The sequence below is a fragment of the Paramormyrops kingsleyae genome, chromosome 7 (assembly GCF_048594095.1).
Source record: "Paramormyrops kingsleyae isolate MSU_618 chromosome 7, PKINGS_0.4, whole genome shotgun sequence".
Taxonomy (NCBI): domain Eukaryota; kingdom Metazoa; phylum Chordata; class Actinopteri; order Osteoglossiformes; family Mormyridae; genus Paramormyrops; species Paramormyrops kingsleyae.
The window spans coordinates 31,997,606-32,024,146 of record NC_132803.1 but is presented as its reverse complement, the minus strand read 5'-3'; the positions used below and the strand labels follow the sequence as shown (position 1 = coordinate 32,024,146).

Below are 26,541 nucleotides of genomic sequence, written 5' to 3'. Positions count from 1 at the left end.
AGCACTCTGGGTCAATGGTCCTTGGTGGTAGAAGTGGTCCCTGTACCTGGAAACCTTCCAGCTCTTGTGTTTCTACACAGCAAACCCAGGGAATAAACCTGACCCTTGTCCTGACTGTTTTTTCCTCACTATTCCAGAGTCTGGGCTCAGTGCCCATGAAACGCAGGGCTATTACTGTGAAGGCCTTGCGTCCAATAGTCAGGCTGTGTTTTTAGGAAAACAGATACATGTTTTTAGGTAAATTAGTCACAGAGAGCACCTGTGCTGAAGCAATGTAAGTGTAAAAGTGCACTCAGTGGTGTTGCTGTAAGGATCCCGGTTCTGCCCCGCTCAGTGGTGATGCTGTAAGGATCCCGGTTCTGTCCCGCTCAGTGGTAATGCTGTAAGGATCCCGGTTCTGCCCCGCTCAGTGATGATGCTGTAAGGATCCCGGTTCTGCCCCGCTCAGTGGTGTTGCTGTAAGGATCCCGGTTCTGCCCCGCTCAGTGGTAATGCTGTAAGACTCCCCCGGTTCTGCCCCGCTCAGTGGTGTTGCTGTAAGGATCCCGGTTCCGCTCCGCTCAGTGGTGATGCTGTAAGGATCCCGGTTCTGTCCCGCTCAGTGGTGTTGCTGTAAGGATCCCGGTTCTGTCCCGCTCAGTGGTGTTGCTGTAAGGATCCCGGTTCTGCCCCGCTCAGTGGTGATGCTGTAAGGATCCCGGTTCTGTCCCGCTCGCCTGCCCGCCTTGTTTCTGTGATGAAGCAGCCTGGCATGTGAGTTGCGGCCCTGCATCAGTGAGTCCGCCAAGAGATGTCAGGCAAAAATGGGGGGTGGTGGCGGGGTGTAAAAAACAAATCAGCTTATTAGCCCAATGTGGGAAACTGAAAATGACTCCTTGGCCCCTAGGTGAGAGTGGCTCGGGGGTAATCCCCAAAAGTCAGTGCCGTACAAAAGAGAGGCTTAGCGAAACCGAAAGACGTGGTGCCATAAAACTGGTCCGGGATCAGTGCGGCCCCCAACCTGTTACAGGACCCTCTTTCCGATAAGCGCCTCCTCCTCCCGTGGAACTCCTTAAAGCGTGTCTCTCAACCCCCAGACATCCACCTTTTTTGCTCCCTCCCAGCTCCTCCTAAAGCCCTGGGGGGAGTGAAAACGGGGACTGTCTCGGGGTCCCCGAGGATTGGGTTGAGAAACACTGCCTTAAAGGACCTACTCAAGCAGCTCAATGACATTGAGAAATTTCAATTCCTAAGTGGATTAAAATGAATAAGAGGGATTAACACGTATCACAGAGGAGAGCCCCCATTATCCCTTTAGACCTTGAATTAAGAGTGAACTGGTATGCTTCTGTCTTGAAATACCTACCCCTCCCGTTTTTAACAAGGACCTCCAAATGGTGAGGTCTTAAATCAAGGCCATTAAAAGTTATAGACCTTGGGGGTTGGGGTGACGGGTTTGGGGGTGGGTTTAAAACAGTAATTCCATTCAGTAGAGCTGTGTCTCATGCTATATATATATGTTTATACACGTAGCGTCAGCTCTGAACTCAGCATCCGAGTGCCCCCCCGTAAGGAACACATGCTGTAGGGTTTCACTACATTCCTTGCATACCGCTAGTCGCCGTCTGAGAGTCTCGCGGGTTGGTTGAGAGATCGCGCTATCCTTGCTCGACGTGGCTGGATTTTACCCCCCAACTCAGACTAGGGTGCCTTTTATTTATTTTTTTTTTTGCCTTTTAAACTGAGCTGGTTTCATCCCGCTATGCCATTTTGCCACTGCAGCGTGTTGCTGAAAATCACGTCTATAAATTGCGCCCCCCGGTTGCATTTTGCCTTAACGAAGTGCTTTTCGATCTTTGAAATTGCTTTTTTAAAACAACAGCACCTTTTCCTGTCTGGAAGCCCAGTCACCTGAGCAACATTCCACAGGAAGCTGGGGATGGCGGACTTCCTGTTTGTGTCAAGAAAAGTGAGATTTAAATTGGGAAGGGGAAGGATTTTGCCATTGACCCAATCTTCATTTTCCAGTGTAGTCCAGGTGCAGACCAGGAGAAAAATGGCAATTTTTTTCTACTTCCTCCAAAAAAAAGACTCAATCTGTCAGATTTGTCTGTAATCACTTTTCCCACACATATTTTCTGTCTTTTTATGCTTCTCGTAAGTTTTGTAGCCATCATTTTTATTTCCGCAAGGAAAGAAGCATGAAAATCGCTGAATAAGCTGAATAGGTTTTTATGAAGGCTTGATGGCTTAACTGGATATGCAGAACCAAGACTTTCTGCAACAGCTTCGTGATTCAGGTATTTGACGCTTAACCTTTGTTGCGCAGTTACTGTTTACTAAGGAGCTGACACAGGTCGGGGTGGGGGTGAATTCAGGCTTCAGATGCTGTCATGCAGATGAAATGACTGCACACCAGTTTGAAACACATTAACCTTTGCTCCTGGCAGTTTGTGTTTATGTAGCGCGCTGTGCAGCTCATGAGCTGAATGGCCAATAAGCTTTCTGATAATAGCAGAGAAGGGATAGGCCATGATGAATTGCCCTGATGTAATTTGATTTCTTAGGCATTTCAAGGAGAGGAGAGATGGCACAGTGAGGCTCTCGGTCATGAATCAAGTCGCCCCTGCAGTCTCCGCAGGAAGGTTCTCATTCTCTGACCTGTTCCTGCCCTTTGACCCCAGCCATGCATCACTCATTTGGTGGAGAATGTCAGCACGATACCATAGCAGCGGTCCTAATTTTCCCAGTACAGATTCTGGCAGAGGCTTGTTCTGTCGTTCCTGTTTATGTTTCGCCTTGTGGTTTTGATGGGTCCATAATCCAGAGCTTGGAAAAGAATCCAAGACAACTGGTAGACATCTCCTACAGCCCACCAAAATGCTGCAGTAACTTTATTCCCCCGAGTGCTGCATTTGCAGGTGTCAAAACACACTAATTGCTCGAATAACAGTTGCGATTTTGTAGTTTGCATTTTTTACCCTCCGCTCATTATCCTGCTTAAAATGCTGCAGGCTCTCGAGGGTGCAGAATGACTCATTAGCACCTGGGTCAACATGTCACGTTAATTCCATCCTCAGCCTAAGGCAGCAGTCTCTACAAGACCTGCTGGTTCCTTAGCTAGCACTGCGTAATTTCTTCTTCACCCGTGCAAATTGCCGAAGCCATCACCCCGTGCACCGGCTTCACCTCAGCTCTATCCATCGTCGCTGGCATTGCATTCTTTGAGGAGGTGGTCAGCATCCTGGTTCATCTCGACTTCTGCAGAAGGTCCAAGGCTCTCTGGACTTAGTCCCTGACCCTCTGGGCTAGCAGTCGATGCATAACCTGCAGGAATCTCTTTTCGTACCTCGACCCATTCCCATGAGGCACTTTGTTTGAGTGAGGGTGGGGCTGGGGCAGGTGCCTTTCTGCATCACCTATGCATGCTTGCATTTAATCCCATCAAGGCAACAACAGGACAAGGCCGTCCCTGCCGCAACATGCATGGGCGCTTCTGGGATTGTTGGCCGTTAGTGACACTGGCGGGGTGGAGAAGAGATTCCAACATTTCTGAAGAGGAGATGGAGATACATCCTGCTCATCCCCCCACCAGGATCCGTGCCAATATCTGTCACACGCTGCCTTGAAGGTCTTTTTTTTGGGGGCTGTGTCGGAAAAACTGCAGCCCCCAGAATTGAGTTTACATGTTGCGGTTCTCTGCGGTTCCTGGGAGATGGCACGACATTCCAGTTGCCTGCAGACACAAACCCTGCCATTACAGCCGATACGAAAATAGATCGGCCTCCTGTTTTACTGGCTTTACTGGAATTCGGAGTTCGCCTGCTTTTTTGTGTTTTATGAATCAGACTTGCACGACCTTAATTGCGGTTATGGGTGATTAAACTCTGGATGCCCCGACAAAATACCCCAGCAGCTGATTTACTCCAGATCAGACCCAGTCCTCTCCATTCTGACCATAATTGAGTCTTTTGTGCCCCTTTGACATGAAGCCGTATAGCAAACACCATGGAGTGTTTTGCTTGGTACCTATTCAAAATAGATGGGACAACAACCTCGGAAGGAGAGTTTATCAATCCAGACCGGTCTGTCTGAATGTATTTGTGTGGGAAATAGTATGGGGGGGGGGCGGGGGCGCCAGCAGTCTTCAGGCTAATTGGTGTGTTAATCTTGTTCGGTGCGGGTGGGAAGCCGGCGAGCTTCCCGGCTCTTATCATGCAGGTTCCAGTGACTGACCGAGAGGGGATTCCATTCTGGCCGATCTGATGCGAATCCCACAGCCACAAGCCTGTTGAGCTCCCTATAACCCTTGGCTATTAGGTCAAGGGCAAGTGGAGTTCAGTGTTAGGGGTGGACGTTGAGGGGGTGGTGACTGCTGATCTTTGCTTGCTAGCCATTAGCGATGTCTTTGCTCAGTCAATATTTTTGACTTTACTGAAGCCTCTTATCATTTTTGCTTGTTTGTAGGGCTGGATATTTTACTGTAGAAGGTGAGGTTCCAGTTTGTTCTGGATCCTTGTGGCTCTTACATGGATGTCACACCACAATCTTCAGAGTCTGACAAACTTACAAACCCATTAAGCTCATGCTACCTGAGGCCAGAGGACTCATCATCACAGCCGTAATTCTGCTGGCTCATGGAACGTTCCAGAACACTGCGGAGAAGTGCCGTTGATGTTTATGCACCTCGGATGATCTGTAAGGAAGGTTTCAGGAGGTCAGTTTGGAGTCACAGAGGAAAGAGTGATGCCTCAGTAGCCTTAAGTAAGACACAATGTTGATTATTTTCTGTATGAGCTGCTTTCGACGATTTTGTTGCACTTCGGTGTGGTTCCTTTAAGGCAGCCGATTGTCCTACTGCTGGCTAACCCTAGCTTTGTACTTTGATGACGGGGTGAGTAAATGGAGAGCAGCCTGGTGGGTCTGTGAGAGTCACTGGGAACTGGACGAGGGGCCACGGAGGAAAAGCTTTATTGGGGGGCGGGCTTTCTCCTTTTGTGACATTTATGTTTGCTGGGCAGGAACACGGCGAAAAACAAAAGGCTCTTACTGTGAGAAAGGGAGATGAAGGCACATTTGTGGTGGAGGGGTTCAGCTGTGCAACTAACAGTACCGGGATGGGCACCGGGAATGGGGGGGTCGTTGGATTGGATTAGCAGGAACGACCCCAATCACATGACTTTCCCCCCTGAGATTCCCCCCTCCCCCTTCTCACAGGGTCATTTTAGTTCAGATAATCCTTCCAGCAGGAAGTTCAACCGTCACAGGGCACTTCTCAGACCTGAGCGCATCACAGTACCACTGACATATGGTGTGACAGCGTTAACATCACTTTTTGGCAAAGTCACATGGCGTCACATCTTGCACATGGTGCCGTCCTGGTTTTCAGTGATACTGTCCCCAGCAAATGCTGAAGACGAGTCCATTTTGCATTCACGGACCTGTTAGTTAAAGAACAATAATTCATTAGTGCTGATGACATCAAAAAGTTTTTGCCACACTTTGACCTTGACATTGTATGTTTTCAGGGTCGAATTACACTTTGGAATATTATTATGCATATATTTATTTGTATTTTTATCTAAGCCATTTCAAACCACTTTTTGCGACTTATGTGTTGTACTGTTCACTGCTATTTCATCTACCTACTGGCTGTCAGTTTTGTTGTACATTCCATTACATATAACTTCCTTACTGTTAGTCTGGAATTAATGTTGACGTTGGCCAGCTAAATGTCTCATGATTTTACCACAAAAAACCCTATTAGGGCTGTGTAAGGTGCTGTATTTATCTGAAGTCAGTTCAGTGAGCGGAAATGAGTGAAATTAGGAGTCTGTTGCCAGTTGCCATGGTGGTGGCATCAGAACGTATATTTGAAGTATGCAGCCTCTGTAGCCCCGCATCCACAGGCCGAGCCAATGAAAGGAGCGCCTCAACGCTCACATGTGCGCCAGATTTCAGCATATTTCAAGCCATTTTATGAGATTATGTCATGTACAGCCAATCACAGCACTTGATTTATGGGCTTATGCCTCTGAGCCAGTAAAAGCACCTGTTACTCAGGAATCGCTCCAATGTGCCAATCATAACAGCCCATTCACTAGCAGCAGTGCCTGAGCTGACCATCGGTGAATTGTTCTTGAGCATTCAGGAAACGGGAATGAGAATTAAAATACCCGTAAAATGAGACGTTTTTTTTTTTTAATTTGGTGTGAATTTTAGAAAAGGTAGCATGGTGGTGCAGTTGGTGCCTTTGTGCCGTGGCAGGTTTTTGGATTCTAGGTCACATGCCAGGCCCATCTCTGTGGCACCTGTGCTCTCACATTAGACACGCCTAACGCAGGCTATTCCTGTAAATTTGGGTCATATGAACGGTCGGTGAGTTTGCCTACATGTCCCACGATGGCCTGACCGCACTGGATGTGCCAATAGACAATAGACCCCGGATTGTGACGATTCCGGGTTCTGAATATGAATGGATGGGAAAGGCAGGGAGGTGGATTACGCTCCCAGGAGAACATGGATGAATGTTAATTTGCCCGGTTGCATAAGATGTATGACCACAGCTGCAGGGTGCGACGATTCCTGGGCAGACGGCCGGGTCTCCTTCATCAGTGCGGCGCGTCCGCTGTGGTTTGTGGAGGAGTCACATGCTCCCACGATACCCTGGGGGACGATTCCCACCACATACATGCTGTGAGGGTCTCTGTGTGAAAGGAGAGGCCCCCTCCCACCTTTCTTCTGTCTCAGAATGGTTGGAGTGTGTGGCTTAGTGGGTTAGGGGCCTGCGGCCAGAAGGTCACTGGTTCAAATCTCATCCTTGACAGAATACTCACAACTCCATTGAGCCTTGCAATAAGGCCCTTAATCACCCAAAATGCTCCAGGCAGAAGTGGAAATTTCAGGACCGGAAAGTAAAAATCCAGATCGTGATTTTGTTTCAACCAACCAGTTAAGTATAAAGAGTCAGAGTCACAGAGTACTTAACTGGTTGATTGAAACAAAACCTTGGACTGGATTTTTACTTTCTGGACCAGAAATTTCCACCTCCGGCTCTGGGGTTGCCAGATAAATTGCTGACACTACACTCCAAGCTACACTCTCACCTTTACATGTGTGAGAAGATGGAATACATAAATAAGCACTGTTACTTACCGCTACTTGTGCAAATGACAAATAAAGTATCATTTCAAAAGCAGGGTGAAAGGTCTTCTGCAGTAGCCATGAATCTGTAAGTACTTTTATCCCACCCATAGAGGCAAGTCCTCCTTTAACGCTGCCCCTCATCTCCTGTAAACGCGACCCCGTCTCCCTTCAGCGATCACATGACCAAGGATGGTTCCCCCAGACTGTATCTCAAGATGTTTCTGATCTATTTTCTCCATTTCGTGTGATCACTCCCTTCTTACTGAACGCCGTCCCCTGTAATCTGCAAAGCGTCCACCTCCAGCACAGTCATTGCACAACAGTCACAGATTCAGTGACATCAGAATCACATTCTTAATTCGACTTGTCCACTTTCTTTCCACATAAAACCTACTCATACACAGACCAAAAGAACCTTGTAAAAGGTTATTAGTCGATGAAACGCTGGTAAAGAAAGTCTTGCTTAACCTCATCATTTAACTCTAGAATGAGTTTGGTTTCTCTCAGGGTCTGTCACTGTAGCCTCACACCTCCAGGGTTGCTGGTTCGAATCCCTCCCCTGTCTCTGCATGTTCGGTGATCGAATTCCCTCCCACCATCCAAAAATGTGCATCTTGGTGCACAGAGTGTGTAATGGTGAGTGTTACTCGGTCATATCGGGATTACTGAGGATTATTTTAGCTTCTACTAGTGGATGTCATGTAGCCCACATGGGAAAAAAACTGCCGGACTGAAACACGCAGGATAAGGGATGGTGCCGTGTTGTGATTCTCCCCCCAGATGCCTTCTGTGCAGCAGTTTGAGGCCCCGTGGCAGCGACCGCTGAGACGGGTCTCGCTGTACCCCGCAGGTTTCAGCCGGCAGGGCTCGCGTGAGACATTGCGGCCTGCAGGATGAGGCCTTCTGGGCCAGTGTCAGTCCTCGCCACGGTGCATCCGGGCTGGAGACGGACGGGGCCCGCGGAGCAGTGTGGTTCCGGGTCATTAGGCTTGACGCTCACTGAGCTGGAAGTAGTAGGCGCTTAGCTGGGGTTCTCTGGCCATTTGCGCCATATCTCCTGCACTTGTACCCCATCCCGGAAGCCCAAGAAGCTGCTCGGGCTGTTATGAGCAGCTCAGATCTGGATAGATCCTCTGTCAGATGAGCGCTAGTTTGCTCCGGGCCTTGGCCCCCGTTATGGAGGGGGGGCATGCTGCCCGCCATGACAGCTGTGCCTGCGATTATGATTATCAGTCACGCCGTCACACTGGACTTTATGTCGCGGGCATGAGGCAGAGCCATCCTTGGACTTCTGCTCCCGCCTCTGAGCTTTCGACTGCCTCACGTAGACACACGGCCTCCCCTGAGTACCCCCCCCCCCCACCCCCCCCATCCTTTAACTTCTCTCACGGCCTTTTTTTTCCATAGGGGTATGAGGATTATGAGCCAAACCCAGAGGGCCAAAATCCTGGCCGTCCCACATTTGTGGTCCATTACGGGGGGCTGTGGTGACACAAAGCAATGGCAGCCTTAAAGCAGGGGAGGATTTCAAAGCTTTGTGATGTGGTCAGTAAATCCATCCGTTTGACTGGAGCGGCTCCTCTGGCGGTTGCTGGATCCCCTAGGCAAAGAAAGGAGGTCCAGCGTGACGCCGGATCAGCCCCTTTGTCATTGTCCTTTGTACGGGCCGCGTTACAGCTTCTCTCACGGACTCACGCATGAAAGAGGGGGCGGGCGTCTCGGATGGGCTGGCTCCCTCCGCGCCCCCCCCCCCACTGACCGTCCCGTTGTATGAATGAAGAGTCCCACTCCGCCGATGTCGTTCGTCATTTGCTCCCAGGACGCCTTCCATCCCAGAATAGTCTGTCTCCTCGGGATCACGGAAACAGGCTGGACGGAAGCAATGATTTTGGCATCGGTCAAGCCTTTTTTTTAAAGAGGAAAAATAACAGCAACGATTAACTGCATCAGCGAACGGTTGACATCATCCATCCAATTTTTTTTTTTCTGTTTTTCTATGTAAAGCGGCCCCTCTACCCTAAAATGAAGCCCCTACCCCAGCTTGATTGAACAGGAAGCCCTTTGACAGAGTGGAGAATCCAGACACCCAGACCGCCTTCGGCCGCGCAGAAACGGAGCGTCTGTCGGAGTTCCCTGTCAGTGCTTGAGGTTGTTTGCGGTGTTTTTGGGAAATTCGACTCTGCCTCGTTTAGGTTGCAAGGAGGGGGCTTAGTGGGTGGGGGGCCCTGGAGGTAGCAAGTTCAAGTCAAGGGAGGGGATTTGCTGGTGTGTCCATGGTCTATAAAGTCTAGCTGCAATGCTTAAAAAAGGAAACTAATAGCAAGATAATTTAGCTTGGGCAGGATTAGAACCCACAGCCTTGCGTATCAGGCACTGCCTGGGGTAGGCTCCAGAGCCCCCCATGATCTCGGACTGGATGGAAGATGGATGGGTGGACTTCTGCAGATTTTTAATGAAAGTGGCTGAGATGAGATTCTGTTGCTGTTTCCGTGACGACTGTATTATGTGTATTTGTCTGGTAAATATAATCTCACGCATGTTTTAAAATCACATCATTTTCATTAACTGCAGTAAAATATGGCTGAATCAGCCTCTCAAATCACGTTTTCATGGGATTGCTGTGCAAAATATCCTTCATTACCGTGGTCAGATACAGCCCTGTACCTTTCTGCCGTAAGGGGATTTTGGGAAAGCCACAAAAGTCAACTCCTGTCATCAGGTTGACTCACTGCCCTCACCCTGTAGCAACAGCGCAGCTGAACGGTAGACGTTTTAGGTGTCCTGAAACTGGTTTAATCACTCTGGTTATGGGCGGTTGCGGTGGGCGGAGCCTAATTAACCGCAGTGTTGTGCTGATGCGGGATTGCTGCCACTGCGTCTCCGTCGGCACACATTACACTTTTCTGCCGATGTCAGTTTCCCAGGCTTTCAAGTCGAGTTCAAGCCATCCCAGCTGCTGAAGCCCGATTTTCTGTAATTATGTGTTATTTGACACTTTTGTTCTCGAAAGCGGTAACATCGAACAGTCACTCAGCCCGATATGTGACAGCGCGCTAAGCCCAGCCCCCTCCCCTTCCCGTCGACCTGCTGAAGTGTCAGACTCACTAACAGCCGAGGGGGCGTTATTGCCACGGTTACGGTATTACTTCCCGCACGCTCTGAGCGACGGCGGGCGTTCTTGAGCTCGTCGGAACTACAGGCATCTAATAAGCGGTGCGGCTCTCAGAGCTTAGTGGGAGATCCCCAGAGCAGCCGGGCGGCGGGACAAAATGGACTCTCGCGGGATGACTCGGTGTGACCCTCCCCTCTCACATTCACTTTCAAAAACAATAAAATGAAATGAAAAGCCCCCCCCGAACTTCCAACAGCCACTTTTAAGAATGGTTTCCGTGTGAAAGTGCAACTATTTGAAGCTTCTTTGCGGGGCGTCTGCTCAGGCTACGCTGACTTAGCACCGACTTCGGCTCATGGAGTAATGAGGCCCCCCAGCGTCTACGTCTCCCGAGGCGTAATTGCCTTCCCGAGGGAGTGCCACTGGTCCTCTGTCTAATTACACGATGCCACCCGCTCTGTAACGCACTCCTGTGTTGTTAGGTGGTTCTTTAAAGAGGAAAGACGCATTAAGAACCGGTGGGCGGTGTTAGAGATACGCTTCCAGTGGCAGGTTGTGCCGAGGCGAGGTGGCTGGACCCCGGTGCGAGGGCTGGATCCCACAGGGATGCGACGTGTGACCTGTTTAGTTTTTGTCCTCACCAGTGCGATATGATTGGCTGCTGTGGTGCAAGCTGATTGGTCACAGTGGTATGGAACTTGTCGTACGCTCTGAGCAGAACGGGGAGGGGTGGGGGGGTCTCCCTTTCACCCTGGCTGCCGGAAGATCCGGTTACAGTTGCGATTCCACTGTTGACTCTGATCTCATCTCGTCAAGACTAGGCTGTGAAAACAATTAGGCACCTTTCCTGTTTCAGTGGGTGTGGGGACAAGGCGAGGGTCCCACCAGGAGGCCCCAGCGGCGCGCATGTTAATTCCCCAGCTGTGGAAGCACCAGCCCCCCATTTACCACCATCAGGATGCCCCTCCTGCTCATGGGAGTTTTACTTACACAAAACTGTTTTGAGGGCAGAATGAAAAATGATTGGTTCAGAGAGATAACCACTCAGATTGTAGAGGAGGTGGGTCCAAGCAACTAGATGAGGTGAGACTAACCAGTCAGATGTCTTGGTCCTGCCTCCTCTAGATTAGGTTTGTCTTTATTTGTGGGGACTTACCTCTCCCAAATACATTATGCAAAATTCATGAAATTACTGATCCATAAACTCAAATCAATCAATAACCAATATTTTAAAAAACTGATTCATTTGTCATGTGACGACATCCCAGACAATCCCAGCTTCTCCTCTCTCACGAGGATCGCGTCTCCCTCACCAGCTCGTTCCGACGCCTTCCCAGCATCCCCCAGGCCTCTCATCCGCGTGGGTGGGCGGCCTGTTCCCGGAGCCTCTTCTCGCATGCCCCGTGTGTGTGTAAACACATTGAGCGGCAACGTTGACACGGGCCAGTTGGAGTGGAGGACATTTCTGAGTGTGCAGACTGTGCCATCTGTCTGGCAGTTGCAATAACAAGCAGAGTGCTGGTTTTGCCATTAGCAATTAATAGTTGTTACCATTTTTAAAGTGCTCCTCGCTACATCAGCTTTTTTGACGTGCTGGACGGTGATTAGCATCCACACGCCAATCTCCTGCTCTGCCAGACAAATATTGAATGCAAGCAGAGAAAATTTAATGTTGCGTGTGTTGAATTTATTCCGACAGCTTGAAAGCGCTCTGGGTATTCTTCTCCTGTCTATAAATAAACCAGACCTGCCCTGAAAGGACTAATTATTTCTGTTTCAGTCAGATATGAGTCCTGCAGGCTTCAGAGTAAGACATCCACCTACAAACATGCTCAGGAATGAACGTGTCTTTATGTAAGGACTTCATTAGGCACCGGTCTGGGGTGGCCTCTTTCATTTCATTACCTTCATCATCAGAGCTTCATATTCCAGCAGAACTAGCCTGTGGATTGATCTGCTTTTGGTCTCACAGCATCGCTGATGAACATTGCTTCTGGGAGGTTACGTGTCATCAGGCAAGAGATGTGAAGACTCTCAGCGGTCATATCCGGGTTCGACGCCAGTCACGTGAACCCTCCCCCCCCCCAAACATACACACACACACACACACACACACACACACACTCCAACTAAGTGCCTCAGAGGATTTTATAGGAGATGTGTGTATGTGTGTGTGGAATGGAGAGAATGAGAGAGCTGGTCACAGCTGCATGGAGAGCTGGCAGTGGATTGGACCATTTTATGGGAGGGGGGACTCTATTCCCTACAACCCTGAACTGGGGGGTGGTTGTAAGATGGATACTTGCATGCATGCATGGATAGTGGTGGATAAATGGTTGCATGGATGCATGGATGGATGGACAGACAACTCTGAATGTGTCTCTGAAACACACAGGTTATACCAGGGGAAGAGGACTATGTGTATTATCATGTCAAATTTAAGAGCCATCAGTGGAACAGGAAAGACACATCAAGCAGCAATACACAAAGGTTAGTTCCTGGAGCAATTGGGGGAGTAGGCACCTTGCTCAGGGGGCTAATGGTGAACACACCACCCACAGATTACTGAATGCTGGTGAAATGCACTACACGGTGACGTGGATTTTTCAGCCATTCGGATTTTCAGAGAAACAAGGTTAAAAAAACTCTTTCAGCAGACTAAAGCACCGTAAAGGGTCCATTAGCCGAACAGGGACCTGAACCCTAGACCCGCAGTTTAAACGTCTGATGCTTTACCAGCTGAGCTCTCCGGGCCCTTTGTGATACGGCCAACCTGCCTGCTTGTCAGCTGGCTTCTTAGACATCAGCAGCATTTTAATGTTAATGTTTTTGAAGCATCCTGGTCGGAATGCGGCGGGAGGGGCAGTCAGAGAGAGCAGTTGATTGGACGACAGCGTTGTGAGCATGACTCCGTGACCATTCAGACCGAGACAGTGATGTAGCCGTCCAAAGCCGCACAGAACCTCAACTGGATACCCCGACCCCCTGGTAACCCCTCCCTGCGTCGCAGTTACCCCCCCCCCCGGCTGCCTGGGACAGGTGCGAGAGGGGCTTCAGCTGGGTGGGCAGGGGGAAATCCAGCACGGGCAGGCTTTGCACTCAAATTACTTGGGAGCCGACTTTGTTTGGCTGTGATTGGTTGGGGCAGGGTGGGCGGGGGGGGGCGGGTTCAAAGCCCGTGCTCTGAAAGGGATCCGCGGAGTAAGACATTCGATGACAGACTCTTTCATGCTCCGTCTGTCTCGTCTGTCTGGCTCTCGCTTTATGACTCATTTTTACCCCAATATAACAAAAGCGGCGAGGACAGCGGCACTCCAGAATCACCATGAAGTCGCTCGGCTGCTTTTCCCCTTTGGAAGAATTTTGAACTGTTTTCAAAGCAGATCTCCCTAACCCCCCCCCCCGCAAAGCCGACTCTCCTCATTGCAGTGATTTTACCTGAAGATATCTGTGTTTTTCTTTAATTCACGGCTAATGTCTCTCTCTTTCTACTGCAATCTAATGAGTTGCATATAAAATCAATCAATGATTAAAACGATTAACGATTAAAAGAATAATGACCCCAACTAAATTATCGCTGCATCATTGTATGATTAAATGCCATTTCAAGGATATGGCATCATTTGAACATCTTTGTTTTAATTGCTATTCAGTTTCTTAATTACTGTTCCCCCTGCAGGATTGCAAAGCCATTGTATGCAGCATGTTGTAAGAGTGAGTGTTTGGTGCTTTGAGAACAATATTAGAGTGAGAATGAGAGCAAGCGGGCCAGACCATGAAGTGAGTAATCCCTACGCATACGCTAATTGCAGCTTGATGACTTCTTGACGACCCTCTCTGGGGTTGAACAGCTTGGACCGCTCTTGTGATGACACTCGCCGGTCCTCTCAGATGCTGACAGGGCATCTCCAGATGGCCGCGATCTCGCTGTTTGCACGCCACCGGGGATGCCAGGCACTGTAGGGGGCGCTGGTCGTAGCTGGGGTCTCAGCTTATGGTCTCAGTTCAGAGTCCCGGTCCAGGGTCCAGCTGACGAATGAGTGTAGCTTCTATTGGCCTCTGATTCCTGCCTCCCCCCTCCCCCGAAATGTCCCCGGCCACCAAGGAGCCAGCATAGCGGCTGTAAATTGTCTAATTGCCTCTGTATTTTCAGCTCTGGCCTTCTTCCATATGGATTTTCTTTTTGGTCAACAGAACCATTTGTGCAGTTGATCCGCATGTTTGTGTGTTTTTGCCTTTTTGAGGAATGGGATTCTGGAGGCTGTCACTGCACTTCAGGGGCCCAGTTATCCCAACACTGGGAGCTGTAACATCCTGGTGGAGGGTGGGTGATTTGGGGGGGGGGGGTGGTCTTTATTAACGAGCACAATCTCCTGGCAAATGTGGATATTAGTCATACTCTCCAGTGGTGGCAGGTCTGGGTGGCTGTGTGTGGTCCAGGGATGTAGCTGATGGGCTGGGTGGGGAAAAAACCCCCTAGGGGATATGCCGAAACCCCATCCAGTCATATCGCAGTTTTTGTTTTTTTTTTTGGGGGGGGGGTCATTTGACTGTACAATATCGCCGAAGACCTTGGGTTGGCCATGTGTTTGTCTTGTTTATTTCTTGTTTTTTTGTGTGTGTGAGTCACAGAGATTTCTTTGAAAACTTCGTACCCCAGCCAAACAAGGCACCCCCCTCAAGGAGTTAGGGGAGCACAGTGGCTGTTTAAAAAGCATTTTCGGATGGGGGGGGGGGTGTATCATAGGCCACCTCCAGTTCCCATCTTGTTTCCATTGGCTGTCGTTCTTTTTTTTGTGAGCCAGGATGCGGAGAGCTGCGCTCCGGCTTGCTTTCCGGGGAATCCCCTCAGCGCTGACACACTATTTCCAGCCCTGTCTTATCCTGTGGGCGTGTTTGCTTAACGCACTACTGAAGGTGGAGCAAAACAGCCTGGGAAGGTTGTGGATTGCAGCTCCCCCTCCCTCCTGTGCCTCCCCCTGCCGCCCGTCCCAGCAGCGCCCCTCTGTCAGGTGACACAGGTAGCCCCTCTGTCAGGTGACACAGGTAGCCCTCGGTGACACAGCTGACACAGCCGATCCCCAGGCCTTTGCCGTATGCTGCTGGTGAATGCTTTGGTTTATCTCCTTCACCTGAGGGAGAGAGGGATGAGGATGTACAATGAGGTCTAGAAGGTTCTACCCATCTGGTATGAAGAAACGGGGGCCAAGCGGCAGGTCACTTTGTCCATCTTATATACATTTTTTTTTGCCTCCCGAAAAGCATCTCATGTCCCTTTCTGTCTGCTCCTGGACTCTTCGCAGGACCTCTGGTGATAGGATCAGGCTGAGTGGGAGTTGTATGATCTGGCATGAGGGTGAGAGGCCCGGCAGTGTTGGGGCCACACAGGCTGCGGAGCTCTGGGCCTTTATTTGGTGGCTTGTTGGTGGGCTAGTGGAGAAAGAAGGAAAGAAGCTGTCAAATACACCAGCCATTGTATTTTCTAGTTAAAAAGTGTTAGATAGACAGCAAAACTTCAATAGACTGGCATCCCATGGAAACGGATGGATGGATGGATGTTTTTCTCACCGTTTCCAAACACGAACTGGTGATATTTCAGTGTCAGCGGCACTTGCAGGGGTGTGGACTGAGCATAGATCTGTAGCTGTCAGCATCAGACACACTGCTTGGTCACAATCCGGAACAGTCCGGAGCTGATAGTCTGCCCCCCCCCCATACCGTCTGTGACAGTGATGGGCGATAAAGCGGCAGGTGCAAGGCAGCGAGCGCGTGGCACCCAGTCAGATGGCCGGCCTTGGTCGCTCCCCCCCCCCCCACGCCCCAGCGGCCTGTCAGTGGCTCGTCACGCAAGACCCAGGGCCGCTCTGTGGAGTGATTCACTCCCATGATGCATTTCATTCAAACTACCAGCCTGCTTGACAGGCGAGTAAAGATCAAGAGCAAGTCAAGGCAGTTCACTGATGTGACACTTTGTGACAGATACAGCATTTAGTGTCATGTTGTGTTCAGTGCTGTTGTTCACTTTCTTGCAGTGTTCACTGCCTGTGTCCATTGTGATAATGTAATCAGCACACTGTATTTACTGCCATTCAGGGATCACTATCAATGTCCACTGCCTTTTTGTGTTGAGTCATACAGTGTTCACTGCCATTCTGTGTTCAGTCGAAGTCTTTACTGCTGTTCTGTGTTCAGTCAAACAGTGTTCACTGTCATTTTGTGTTTTCATCTCCAGTGTCTGGGTGTCTGATCTTGCACAGAAATGAACACACGTTACTGGTTATATGATTTCCATCCTGACTCCTCCCCCCGGTTCCCCCACAGACTCCTCGGGCCAGCTGACGCCGTCACCCCTGGGCTCGCCCACGTCCCACCATGGCATGCACCCATCGCTGCTGAGCCCGCCTGCCATGGGCCCGTCGGGGCCGTCGCTGCACTCGCCCATCAGCACTCTGAGTTCTTCCATGAACGGCCTGGGTCCGCCCTTCTCTGTCATCAGCTCCCCCATGGGTGCCCACTCCATGTCGGTGCCCTCGCCCGGGATGGGCTATGGGCCCAGCATCAGCCCCCAGGTAACCCCCTACCAGGTACTTACCCCTCTGCCCTCGCACATTGAATAGATCTGCGATAAATGATAAATGCTTTATTTGCCATTTTCACAAATACCAGTACAGGTACACTGAAACTTCTTCTCTTCGCTTACCCCGTCTTGTTCTTCGTAGCTTGGTGGTCACAGCCCAGGGTCAGCCAACATGTTACTGATGCAAAGGTTGTGGGTTTGCATCCCAGTAAACCCATATAAAATTGTGACCCTTCCCTCTACAGTTAATTATGTTGAATACAATATTCAGATGATGAATGTACACAAAAACAATCAGAAATGAGATGCCTCAGCTGTTGTTTTTCACCCCAAATCACTTCCAAACTGTTCTGAAGGTCACATGGTTGGGGGGGGGGGGGTCATTTTTTTGGTGCTGTTATTGGCCATCACGAGCGAGGCCGAGCCAAATCCCAACTCGCGTAGGCACCAGCTATGGGTGAAATTGAACGAGTCTGGATTAGCAGCTCTGTCTATTCACCTCGCTTCCATTGCTGGAGACTGGATTCTCTTCCATTCTGCCTTAATTCCAATCCTTTCATCCATGTGGTGACCTAAATCTTTGCACTGTAACTAAGACGAAGAGGTTGGAACACATGTTGGCTGATGTTTCCAGGAGCTTTTTTCCCTCCATTTTTGTATTTATTTTTAATAAGTAGACTTTTTGGTATGGTGGCTCAATGATTGGATATGTGACCTTGTGATGGACGTACATCCCGTCCAGGGTGTTATGGCCTGGTGCCCTGTGCTGCTTGGGATAAGCTCCAGATTCCCTGTGATCCTGACCAGGATAAGCGGATAGGTTTCTTTGACATTTTGAAAGCATTGTGCCTTCAGGGATTCTTTGTGGGATTTTAAAGAGGCATATTTTTTTATAAAAAATGGTCGGTTCCCAAGGTATATAAATTTAGAAATGTACAGTGTGGTTTGCTAGCTTTGTAAGAGGGTACAGAAGAACCCCCAGACCTGCTAGGGCAGGCTGAGCACAGCACCGCTAGCCCTAAAGCTCCTGGTTCCGGGTGATAATCCTGAGGGAGACCCAGTCTGTCCCAGGTAGCGCTGGGCGTCTGATTGCGGCACCATCTGTGCCGCACTGAATGGCCCGTCTGCCGCGTCCCCGCTTCCTGTCACCCTCACCGGGGAGTTAAGAGAGATGAGCCAGATCCCAGAGCCCTCTAGCGCCCTCTGCAGGCGGCAAGGGGAGACCACATGCTGTTTATGTTTTACTGCCCCACACCCCTCATGTGCTGCTTGTGGCTGGTCGTGGAGATGACATGATGGGCCACTGCTGGAGGATGATTTTGGCTCTAGGTAATTTTTTTTTCCAGGTACACCGGGGTGGGATGGGGTCAAACCCCACACTTCTGTCTTTAACTAGTAAAGAAGACACCCCCGCAACATTTTTTTTTGGGGGGGGGGTTGCAGGCTCTCCTGTCCTACCCCCATACTAGAGGTGTTCACAATGTCTCTCAGTATGCCCCAAACGCACGACAGCGCCCCCCCAGTGCACTCTAAGTAACCGGCGGGATTTCTAAACCAAGCCGCCAGGACGTGCGACAGCTTGTCTGTGTTGTTTTAAGCCTGACTGCTCGGTGCTCAGGCTGAGGCTATCGCGCTAACGTGCTAACATGCCCTGTGCTGCGTATTGTTCCGTATCAGAATGGCCTCTGTGTCTTTAAAAGGCCACACATGGAGATTTCCTCAGTACATTTTTCCTTCAAGTGTCAGATTTTTTTCCCCCCAGAAAGTGGTTTTCTTCGTATTATTATTATTATTCTTTTTCTTCCTCCACTCTCCGGAATGTTGTGGGGAATTTCGGCCAGAGAGCACGCCAGGCCAATGCAGTCCCACCCGGGATTAATGCGGGTGTTTCGGGGTGCCCCGCCCGTGTCTCTGCGGCCAAAAAAACGCGGCGTTGAGTAGGGGCTCATTTTTCAGCTGGAATAACCTCTAGGGGAGGACTTGCTCTCAAACCTCAGATCAGGAGCATGAAGGGAACGACCTTTTATCAAAGACCAGAGGCTGACACCGACTTCTGGATTCAAGATTTAAGATTATTATTTGTCACATGTACAACTGTACGGTACAGCGGCAGCGAAATGTTTTTGTGACAAAACAGCTCCATCACTGTGCATAAACACATATAAACTATAAGGGAAAAATGTTCCTGTCCTTGGCTGAGTGTGATGTGACATAAGATGCAGCATGCTTGTGTTGTAGTGTCTTATCTGTGGTCCTGGGAGGAAGGCCTGAGCGGGGAGCAGAAGAGAAGCGCTCATCTGCTGACAGGTATCAGAGATGTACTTGGGGGCCGGGCACAGTGGCGGCAGGTGGCCGCAGCGGGCAAGCCTGTGCCACTTGGCGAGGCCCGGCCTGTGTGGAGAGCTGATCAGCCGCCACACCCACTCAAATTTCCGCAAGCCACTGGTTGGGCGTGAAAGAGATCGGGGTGATTAATCGGGATAATTGGTCGGAATGATCGCTTTTTTCTGTGTGTGTGAATTCTGCCTGATTCCGACCACCTGGTTTGAATGTGAAGTAAGGGAGCGGCATAGGTTTATAGGAGGTCACGTGACACGAGCGATCATGTGACGGGGGAGGTAAAAACACTCCCGTCTAGACTTCGAGGTTGGATTGATGCGGCGCGGGAGCTTTTTGGGGGGGGGGGGGGCGGGAACCGTGAGCTTGTGGGACAGTTTGTGTTGCAGAAAGGTTTGGGCCCCTTGCCGATTTATTATCCCCGCCATGTGGATGACCCCGTGACCCCTGCCACACGGCCCTGGAGCCTTGCCCCTCGCATGCTGCATCACTCAGTCAGGAGGCAAATATGTTCCGCTATCCGGCTAGTGTGCTGTGTGATCGATTGCCTCACCTCCCCATGTCTGCTCCAAAAAGCTCTAAGAGCGAAAGAGTGATCTGGAACGTTTGGGGAATGTTCCCCAAACGTGGTCTTTGTTTAAAGGGGTTCGTTTTCCTCATGGAGGCAAACAGAAGTCATTATTATCCTGTTTTTCTGGAGAGGAAAGTGCAAGACTGAAGCTTTGTAAGGGTATTCTTCCAGAACAGGGACACGGGGCGGTCCACATTAGAGATTCTCCTCAGTGGAGTCTGAATCACTAAGGGAAGACGGGGGACCGATTTGACTGTATTGTGTTCAAATAGGCATAATTAAGAAAGTCTGTCCCTGGCTATTACACAGTCAAATGTGATCCAGGAATTGCAGGCTGAAGGAATGTGAAAGGAATGAGTGGATAAAGACCAACCGATCGGGTTTCGGTGGAGACTCAGGTTCTGATTGCTGTTGTTAACCCTCCACATTGCCGGGCAAATGCCGTGCGGCCGGCTGAAGGGCACCACAGCTGCTCCTCACAAAACACATTCCTAAGACCTGCTACATACATTCCTAAGACCGGCAAATCGCATTCTGAACGCATCGTTCAGTCTAGCTGGAAGTGCAGAAACTGGTTCCCAAACAGTGACACTGTACAGAATTATTAAAAAGTACTAATCTTTTTGCCTTAATCAGCCCTATCAAACCAGCACAAACATTAGCACGTGAGTCACATTATCCAGTAAACTGTTTAGATCTGATTTACCAGCAATATTTTTATTATCTAATTATATTCCTGTATTATGTATGAAAATTAACCTTTAAAAAAATGCTAAATGTGTATTCTTACCTTCACCACAACTACAAAGCTATGCTTTTGGAACAGTCTGAGGAAAAACACTGACATTATTCTGACATCTTTCTTTGCTGTTATTATACGTCAAATGCAGCAAATTCCTTTTGACTCGAACTATGGGGCTCTACAGATTGCATTGTTTCTGTGACCGAGTCGATTACAGAAACATTCTGTCAATGGAACTTAATACGCGCTGACAAAATCCAGGGGTCCCGCGGAGCCGTTTTATCTGGCTTCCTCCGCGGACGAGGAATGAGAGCGTTTTGGCCGGGAGCTGAGTGAGGGCAGCTTGTGGACACGGCACAGGCCGGGAGGGAAGGGCGCCTGAAGGTGACAGAGATTTGGGACAGGGTCCCTCGTCGGGCTCTGGTCCTGCCGCCTGGCTGGAGAGACCACTGCCATCAGGGTGATATCTACAGTACTTTTAACTGAGGGTGCGCGTGACATGGAATGCCAATGTAAACTAATCGAAAAGCAAATTTCCAAAACTCAGTTACTCCATGGGATACATTTTCAATACAATTCCTATGGACTTAGGGAGTTTCGGAAATTTTTACAAATGTTCTTTGTCGGATTTCATGAGGACCGAGTGGGTTTTCAAAATTTGCTCTCCCATTTATGCGCCGAGCAGAGTCTAGGTTTATACGTGGGTTGTGTGATGTCCTTAAGTCATAGGCCTGAAGTTTCACATAGAAAAAAAGCAGAAATGAGTGGCTTCCTGTGTGACAGCAATATCGCATTACCAGGGTGAAAAAACTGTAGGCGTCGCGAGTGTGTGTGCAATTCTGTGCAGACATTAACCTCAGACAGATGCGGTCGGGGTCGAAATTCTGTCGCGTGCTTCCTGGCAGCACCCGGGTCTGGCATGGGTGGCAGAAAGAGCACTGATGCCTCACTGTGAAACTCAAGGGGGTTCTCGTGGCTCTGAGACCGCGAAGTGAGGCTCGCCACGTGGCTTCATAGTTACTGAACTGAAGCTGTGTAGGGAAGAAGTGCATTAACCGAAAACCATGCATCTGTCCACTATCTTCTGCAAGCCATGCATCTGTCCACTGTCCCCCAAAAAACATGCATCTGTCCACTGTCTCCTGAAAACCATGCTTGTGTCCACTCTCATCAAAGTCATGAATCTGTCCACTGTCTCCTGAAAGCCATGCATCTGTCTACTGTCTCCTGAAAACATGCATCTGTCCACTGTCTTGCGAAAACCATGCATGTGTCCACTGTCTCCTGAAAGTCATCAATCTGTCCACTGTCTCCTGAAAGTCATCAATCTGTCCACTGTCTCCTGAAAGTCATCAATCTGTCCACTGTCTCCTGAAAGTCATCAATCTGTCCACTGTCTCCTGAAAGTCATGCATCTGTCCATTGTCAAGAGTTTTCCAGAAGGATAACAAAAAGTATTGATGACAGTTGTTTTTTAGGTCGGAAAATAAAAGGGAAAGGTATACAGGTGATTTTTTTGTTCTGCTGATAATAAAAACAAAGGACACCAAAGAATCTTTGATTTGTGGTGTCAGGAGATACAAAGTGAGGCAGAAGGTACGAGCACAAGAACACAAGCAGTCACTTGGTAGTTTCAGTCATAGTTATAGCAAAGCTTGTTTGGGCAGTTGAGGAATAAATTATGGGAAGTGGTCTGACTGTGTCTGAGACTCCGCTCCGTTTCCCATGGTGCACCAGCCTCTCCCACTATGGCAGCACCCATCTCATTTACAATTACAGCTCTGACAGGCTGAGATAAAGGTGTTCAAGTCAAATGTAAGTGGAACAGTTTTGGTATCATCTCAGAATCCCAGACGTCCACATCCATTGCATGACCGTTATTTGGGTTTTCAGGTAAATGTGTCTATGTCTGCCCTATAATCCTAAAAACCTTCCGTTCTGAAAATCTGACAGCCTTTGAACCAAGGCTTTGTCATTGTACTTTTAAAGCAACTGTATTTGCTATGCAGGATATGAAAATTCGGCTTTGGACCTTTGGTGATTCCTTCCGAACTCAAGATTAAATCGGGGATTCACCGGAATGTTATTAGGCACTCTTGGCGTAAAAATAAAGATGAGCTGGCACTCAAGAGGGAGGGAGATGATTTATGGATAGAATCCATTCTGTCACTCTGTAGCTCCTAACTGGGGTCCAAGTGCGAATTCAAGATTTTTTGTTCATTCAAGTTCATTACCTGCATCACCTGGTCAGTAACATGTAACCTGTTACAGGATTTGTTCCTATAGCTCAACACCTAGATCATTGTGCGAACAACGCAAATGTCATGGGTCCAAATCACCAAACAAAGGTACTTACAAAACGTAGCCATATAACTAGCTGCAGAGATGCATATTTATGAAACAAATAGATGAAATGGCTGAAACAGAAAATATGACTAAACAAAATATATTAATTATAATATAAGTATCAGAAATGGCTGAGACAGCAGATATGGCAGAGTAATGTGCAAAGTATGAATGAGCCGTTTTCGGACAAGACGCCCCGTGTCTGTTCACTTTAAGGGCACTGGAAGGACATCCTCTAGTTCAGGATTCGATGCATTTCACACACGTCGGGCCCAGAGACGTTGATGATGAAACGACCTGAAAGCTGATTATGCGATTTCAAAGGGAAAAAAAAGGAAAGGGTTTTTTTTCCCTCGCCCCGTCGAAAGCAGAGGCTCACGCTCAGCGGACCTCTTTGAAGACTCATTCCGAACAAATTTTTGAGACGGCAAGCGAGCTTTTTTCAAAAGCAGCATCTGCACCAACTTCCCCGACTGTTCACTCGGGTTTTCTGTGGCGCTCATTTTTGGGTCGGTTTTACATGTCGGTCCTGCCTAGCTTCTCGCTGCATGAAAGTCAGAATCTCCGCATAATGTATTCTGTTCTTCCATTCTTCTCACGTGGTGGTGCTTTCTTAAAAAAAAAAGTTTTATTTCGTCTTTGTTTTATCCAGATGAGAGGGCTTTTAGATGTTCTGAGGGCTCTCCCCAGAGCTCTTGTCCAGTGGATTTAGGCAGGTTGGGTAACAGGGGTGTGAGCGGTCTCTGTGGGTCATATCCATGGCAGTGGTGCAACACCACAGCCCACAAAGTCGTACGGTTTGAATCCCTTGCTGGAAGATCGTTGCACCATTATACACATATGTATCAGCATTATAAAAGGGAATATCATTATAGACTGAATAGTTGCCAATATGGATTTTTCTAAGGATCTCTCTCGGGGGATCTCTCACGGGGGAAGCCGTGATGAAAGACAGACCTTAGTGGGCATTAAGGAATCTGTCATCTTTTTTGTCTGTGTCCAAGGTTTTTTTTTCCCTCTGGGGCTTTGAAAGCTCAATTTTCCTGTAGATCCTTCTGTAAGCCAATGGACGTTTGTGTCCGTGGCCAGAGGTCCAGACCGAACTTTACAAAGAGCCACAAGGGTTGAAGTCAGGCGTACTATCATACCGCGGTCCTGTATGTGACTCACTACTATATGCTGGTCACCAGTGCCTCACCCTTTTCTCCTTCCTACCAATCTCCTGCATGTTAACATGTCAGCGCCCCCTTTCCCTGGCTCACCACAGCTTGTGAATTCATTCATGACATGGCCAGTTGTCCTACTTCCTCCCCCGAGCCCTAGGATCCTACCTCCTGTGTCCCCACAGTTCAGATCATAAGGACGAATCAACACCCCAGCCCTGCACAGTGTCTCGCAGGGCTTATTGAGTCACTGATCTACTGAAACTGTATTTACTGAGTAGAAGCAGTTGCGATCAGTTGTGTCACTGGTGAGAAGATGAAATTGTTGGAGCAGAATGTCTGGGCGTGAGAGAGAGGGAAGTGGCAGGTGTTAAGACGGTGTAAGCTAAAATATACCCACATGAAGGTATCAGGCCCATAAAGACTCTTCATTTTGTGATTCTTGAGTTGAATAAGGCTAATGAAGAGGAGCTTATGGTTTGCATCATCAGATGAACTTTCTTCAGGAAAAGGTCTACTATGATAATTTAGATTATGTATTTTTATATGTGATGGCATCAGATAAATGTTCACCAGAGGCTGAACTAGGACAGCAACTCACTGGTTTGACAGGTTACCTGAACGCAGAGTTGAGCTGTACCTTATCTACGTATCTGTCCAGTTCCGTGTAAGCTGGTTGCCTTTCTAGGTGCCGAAAACAACAAACAGGAATTTGTAGAGTCTGAGTCAATCACAGGATGGGATTCAGCACCTCAGAATAAACTCTTTGAGGATGCATGAACTCTGTCTGACGCTCTGTTATGTTTTTATGTCATGATCTACTGTCCGGGTCCAATTATCTCTATGAGAACAAGCGGATGTTGTCGAGCAGGTAAAATCACAGGTAACTCACAGCGTGTGCCTATAAGTAATGCGTGTTCCCATGTCTCTGATGTTGACGTGTTCCTGTCGGAGATTCGGGATGACGGGATGGCCGTGGATTTGTGGGCGGATGTTTTTCCATGTCACAGAATGAGGGAGAAGTAATGCCTGCAAGGAGATTATGGAACAGAATACGCATTTGCCGTTTGCACGGAAACCAAACCTTTATCTAATACGACCACAAGAATCCATTTGAAATGTACGTTCCACATGCGCCCGTGGCAGCAAGTTTGGACCACGCTGGCAGACGTATCGTCCTGTTATGCTGATCGCATCAGATCTGCACCTTCATTGGAAATGATACCTCTTTAATTTACAAAAGGAGGAAGGTTTGAGTGCAAATGTTGAGGCACTCGACAGGGATCAGATAGGAGAGATGTCTCTGGAGCAGCGCAAGGCCTTATTTTACTTCTGTAAATATATAATAACTGTGAAAACCACCAGGAGACTTTTGAGGCATGAAATTGCAAAGAATGCAAGCCCTAAGCAGCCCACTTACGTAAACAAAGTGTGGGAACTCAGACTCCCGTGATACTATGTTCAGTATCCGCAGAAGGGCTACATTCTTAGATGGGTCTCATCTCAGCCAATGGGGTGGTGTCTGGGCCAGAAAAAATAAAAAAAGACACAGCGGCTAGTGGATTAGCCGGGCCAGCAACAACGAGGGCGTTCACTGCCCAGTGGATCTGGGCCCAGCCAACGTCTAGGGCAGCTGCCGCACTTTTTTTTTGCGCCGTCGGGACGGCCACCAGGGGGCCTTGGCGACAGCAAGCAAGTCCACCACGGAAGGCGCATATGGGCTAGCGGAATTAGCAGCGCAGGCGATCGGACGCTCTGCTAAGGATGTCTTGCGGGAGGTGGTCGCCAACCAGCTGCATAGGCCCTGGACCTGGAGTGTAAATACGGAGCAGATGGGCTGAGCCGATGGGTGCCGCGGGCGGGCCGCCGGAGGGGCGAGCCTCTCGCTCGTGACGACCGGCTCGGCGCCATCGCAGGGTGGTGGGAGTCTGCCCACTCACCAAAACAGGTATCCGTGTCTTTGTCAAGCCGGGAACATTTCATTGCCTTACCCAAGCTCTGTAACCAGATCACGCTGTCAGGATTAATTCTGTTTTTGCTTACCTTTTTTGACCATACTCATTGGCCACACCATATGAGTCACTATGATGTTTTTTCTGAAAGTGCCATAAAGCAAAATATCGTGGAAATCAGATCCGACCGCAGCTCACTGGGGGGGCAGCCCAAGTTTGGGCTACGGGCTTTGAAATAGAGCTGCGCAGCGCCACGGCCCGGCCAGCTGCAAGGCAGACATCCACAGAGGCTTCCCTTACCGGTGGTGGGGGGGTGGGGGGGGTGGGGGGGCAACTGTCAAAGAAAGCCCACAAACAAACAGACTCCCAGGTTCCCTCAAGCTTCTGAGTCAAAATGTAAGGGCATACGGTGGAGGAGGGTGGGGTTATCAGCTCTCAGGTTGTTGTAGTATCCTCGAGAGGTCCAGGTAATGAGGATCAAAGCTCCAACACATCTCCAAATGATGCCACCTATGCCGTTATTCTCATGTTTGCTGTATGCAGGTAACTGTAGGACGAGGATGCTGTTGTGTTGATTATGGTGATCACGTCCATCAATTTATCTCCTTCTCTGTCC

General features: G+C 49.2%; 1 protein-coding gene across 9 annotated transcripts in view; it reads left to right on the top strand.

The window, feature by feature from the left end:
* The window catches only part of rxraa (retinoid X receptor, alpha a), a 123,724-nt gene that overhangs the window by 75,015 nt on the left and 22,168 nt on the right, over positions 1-26,541 (top strand). For 5 of the 9 annotated variants that reach the window (XM_023818616.2, XM_023818611.2, XM_023818613.2 and 2 more), the window contains one exon: positions 16,559-16,821. In XM_023818616.2, coding sequence (XP_023674384.1) covers positions 16,559-16,821 — 263 coding nt within the window. The remainder of the gene's footprint in view (positions 1-16,558; positions 16,822-26,541) is intronic. The other 4 variants (XM_023818618.2, XM_023818619.2, XM_023818614.2 and 1 more) reach the window with 1 other exon arrangement.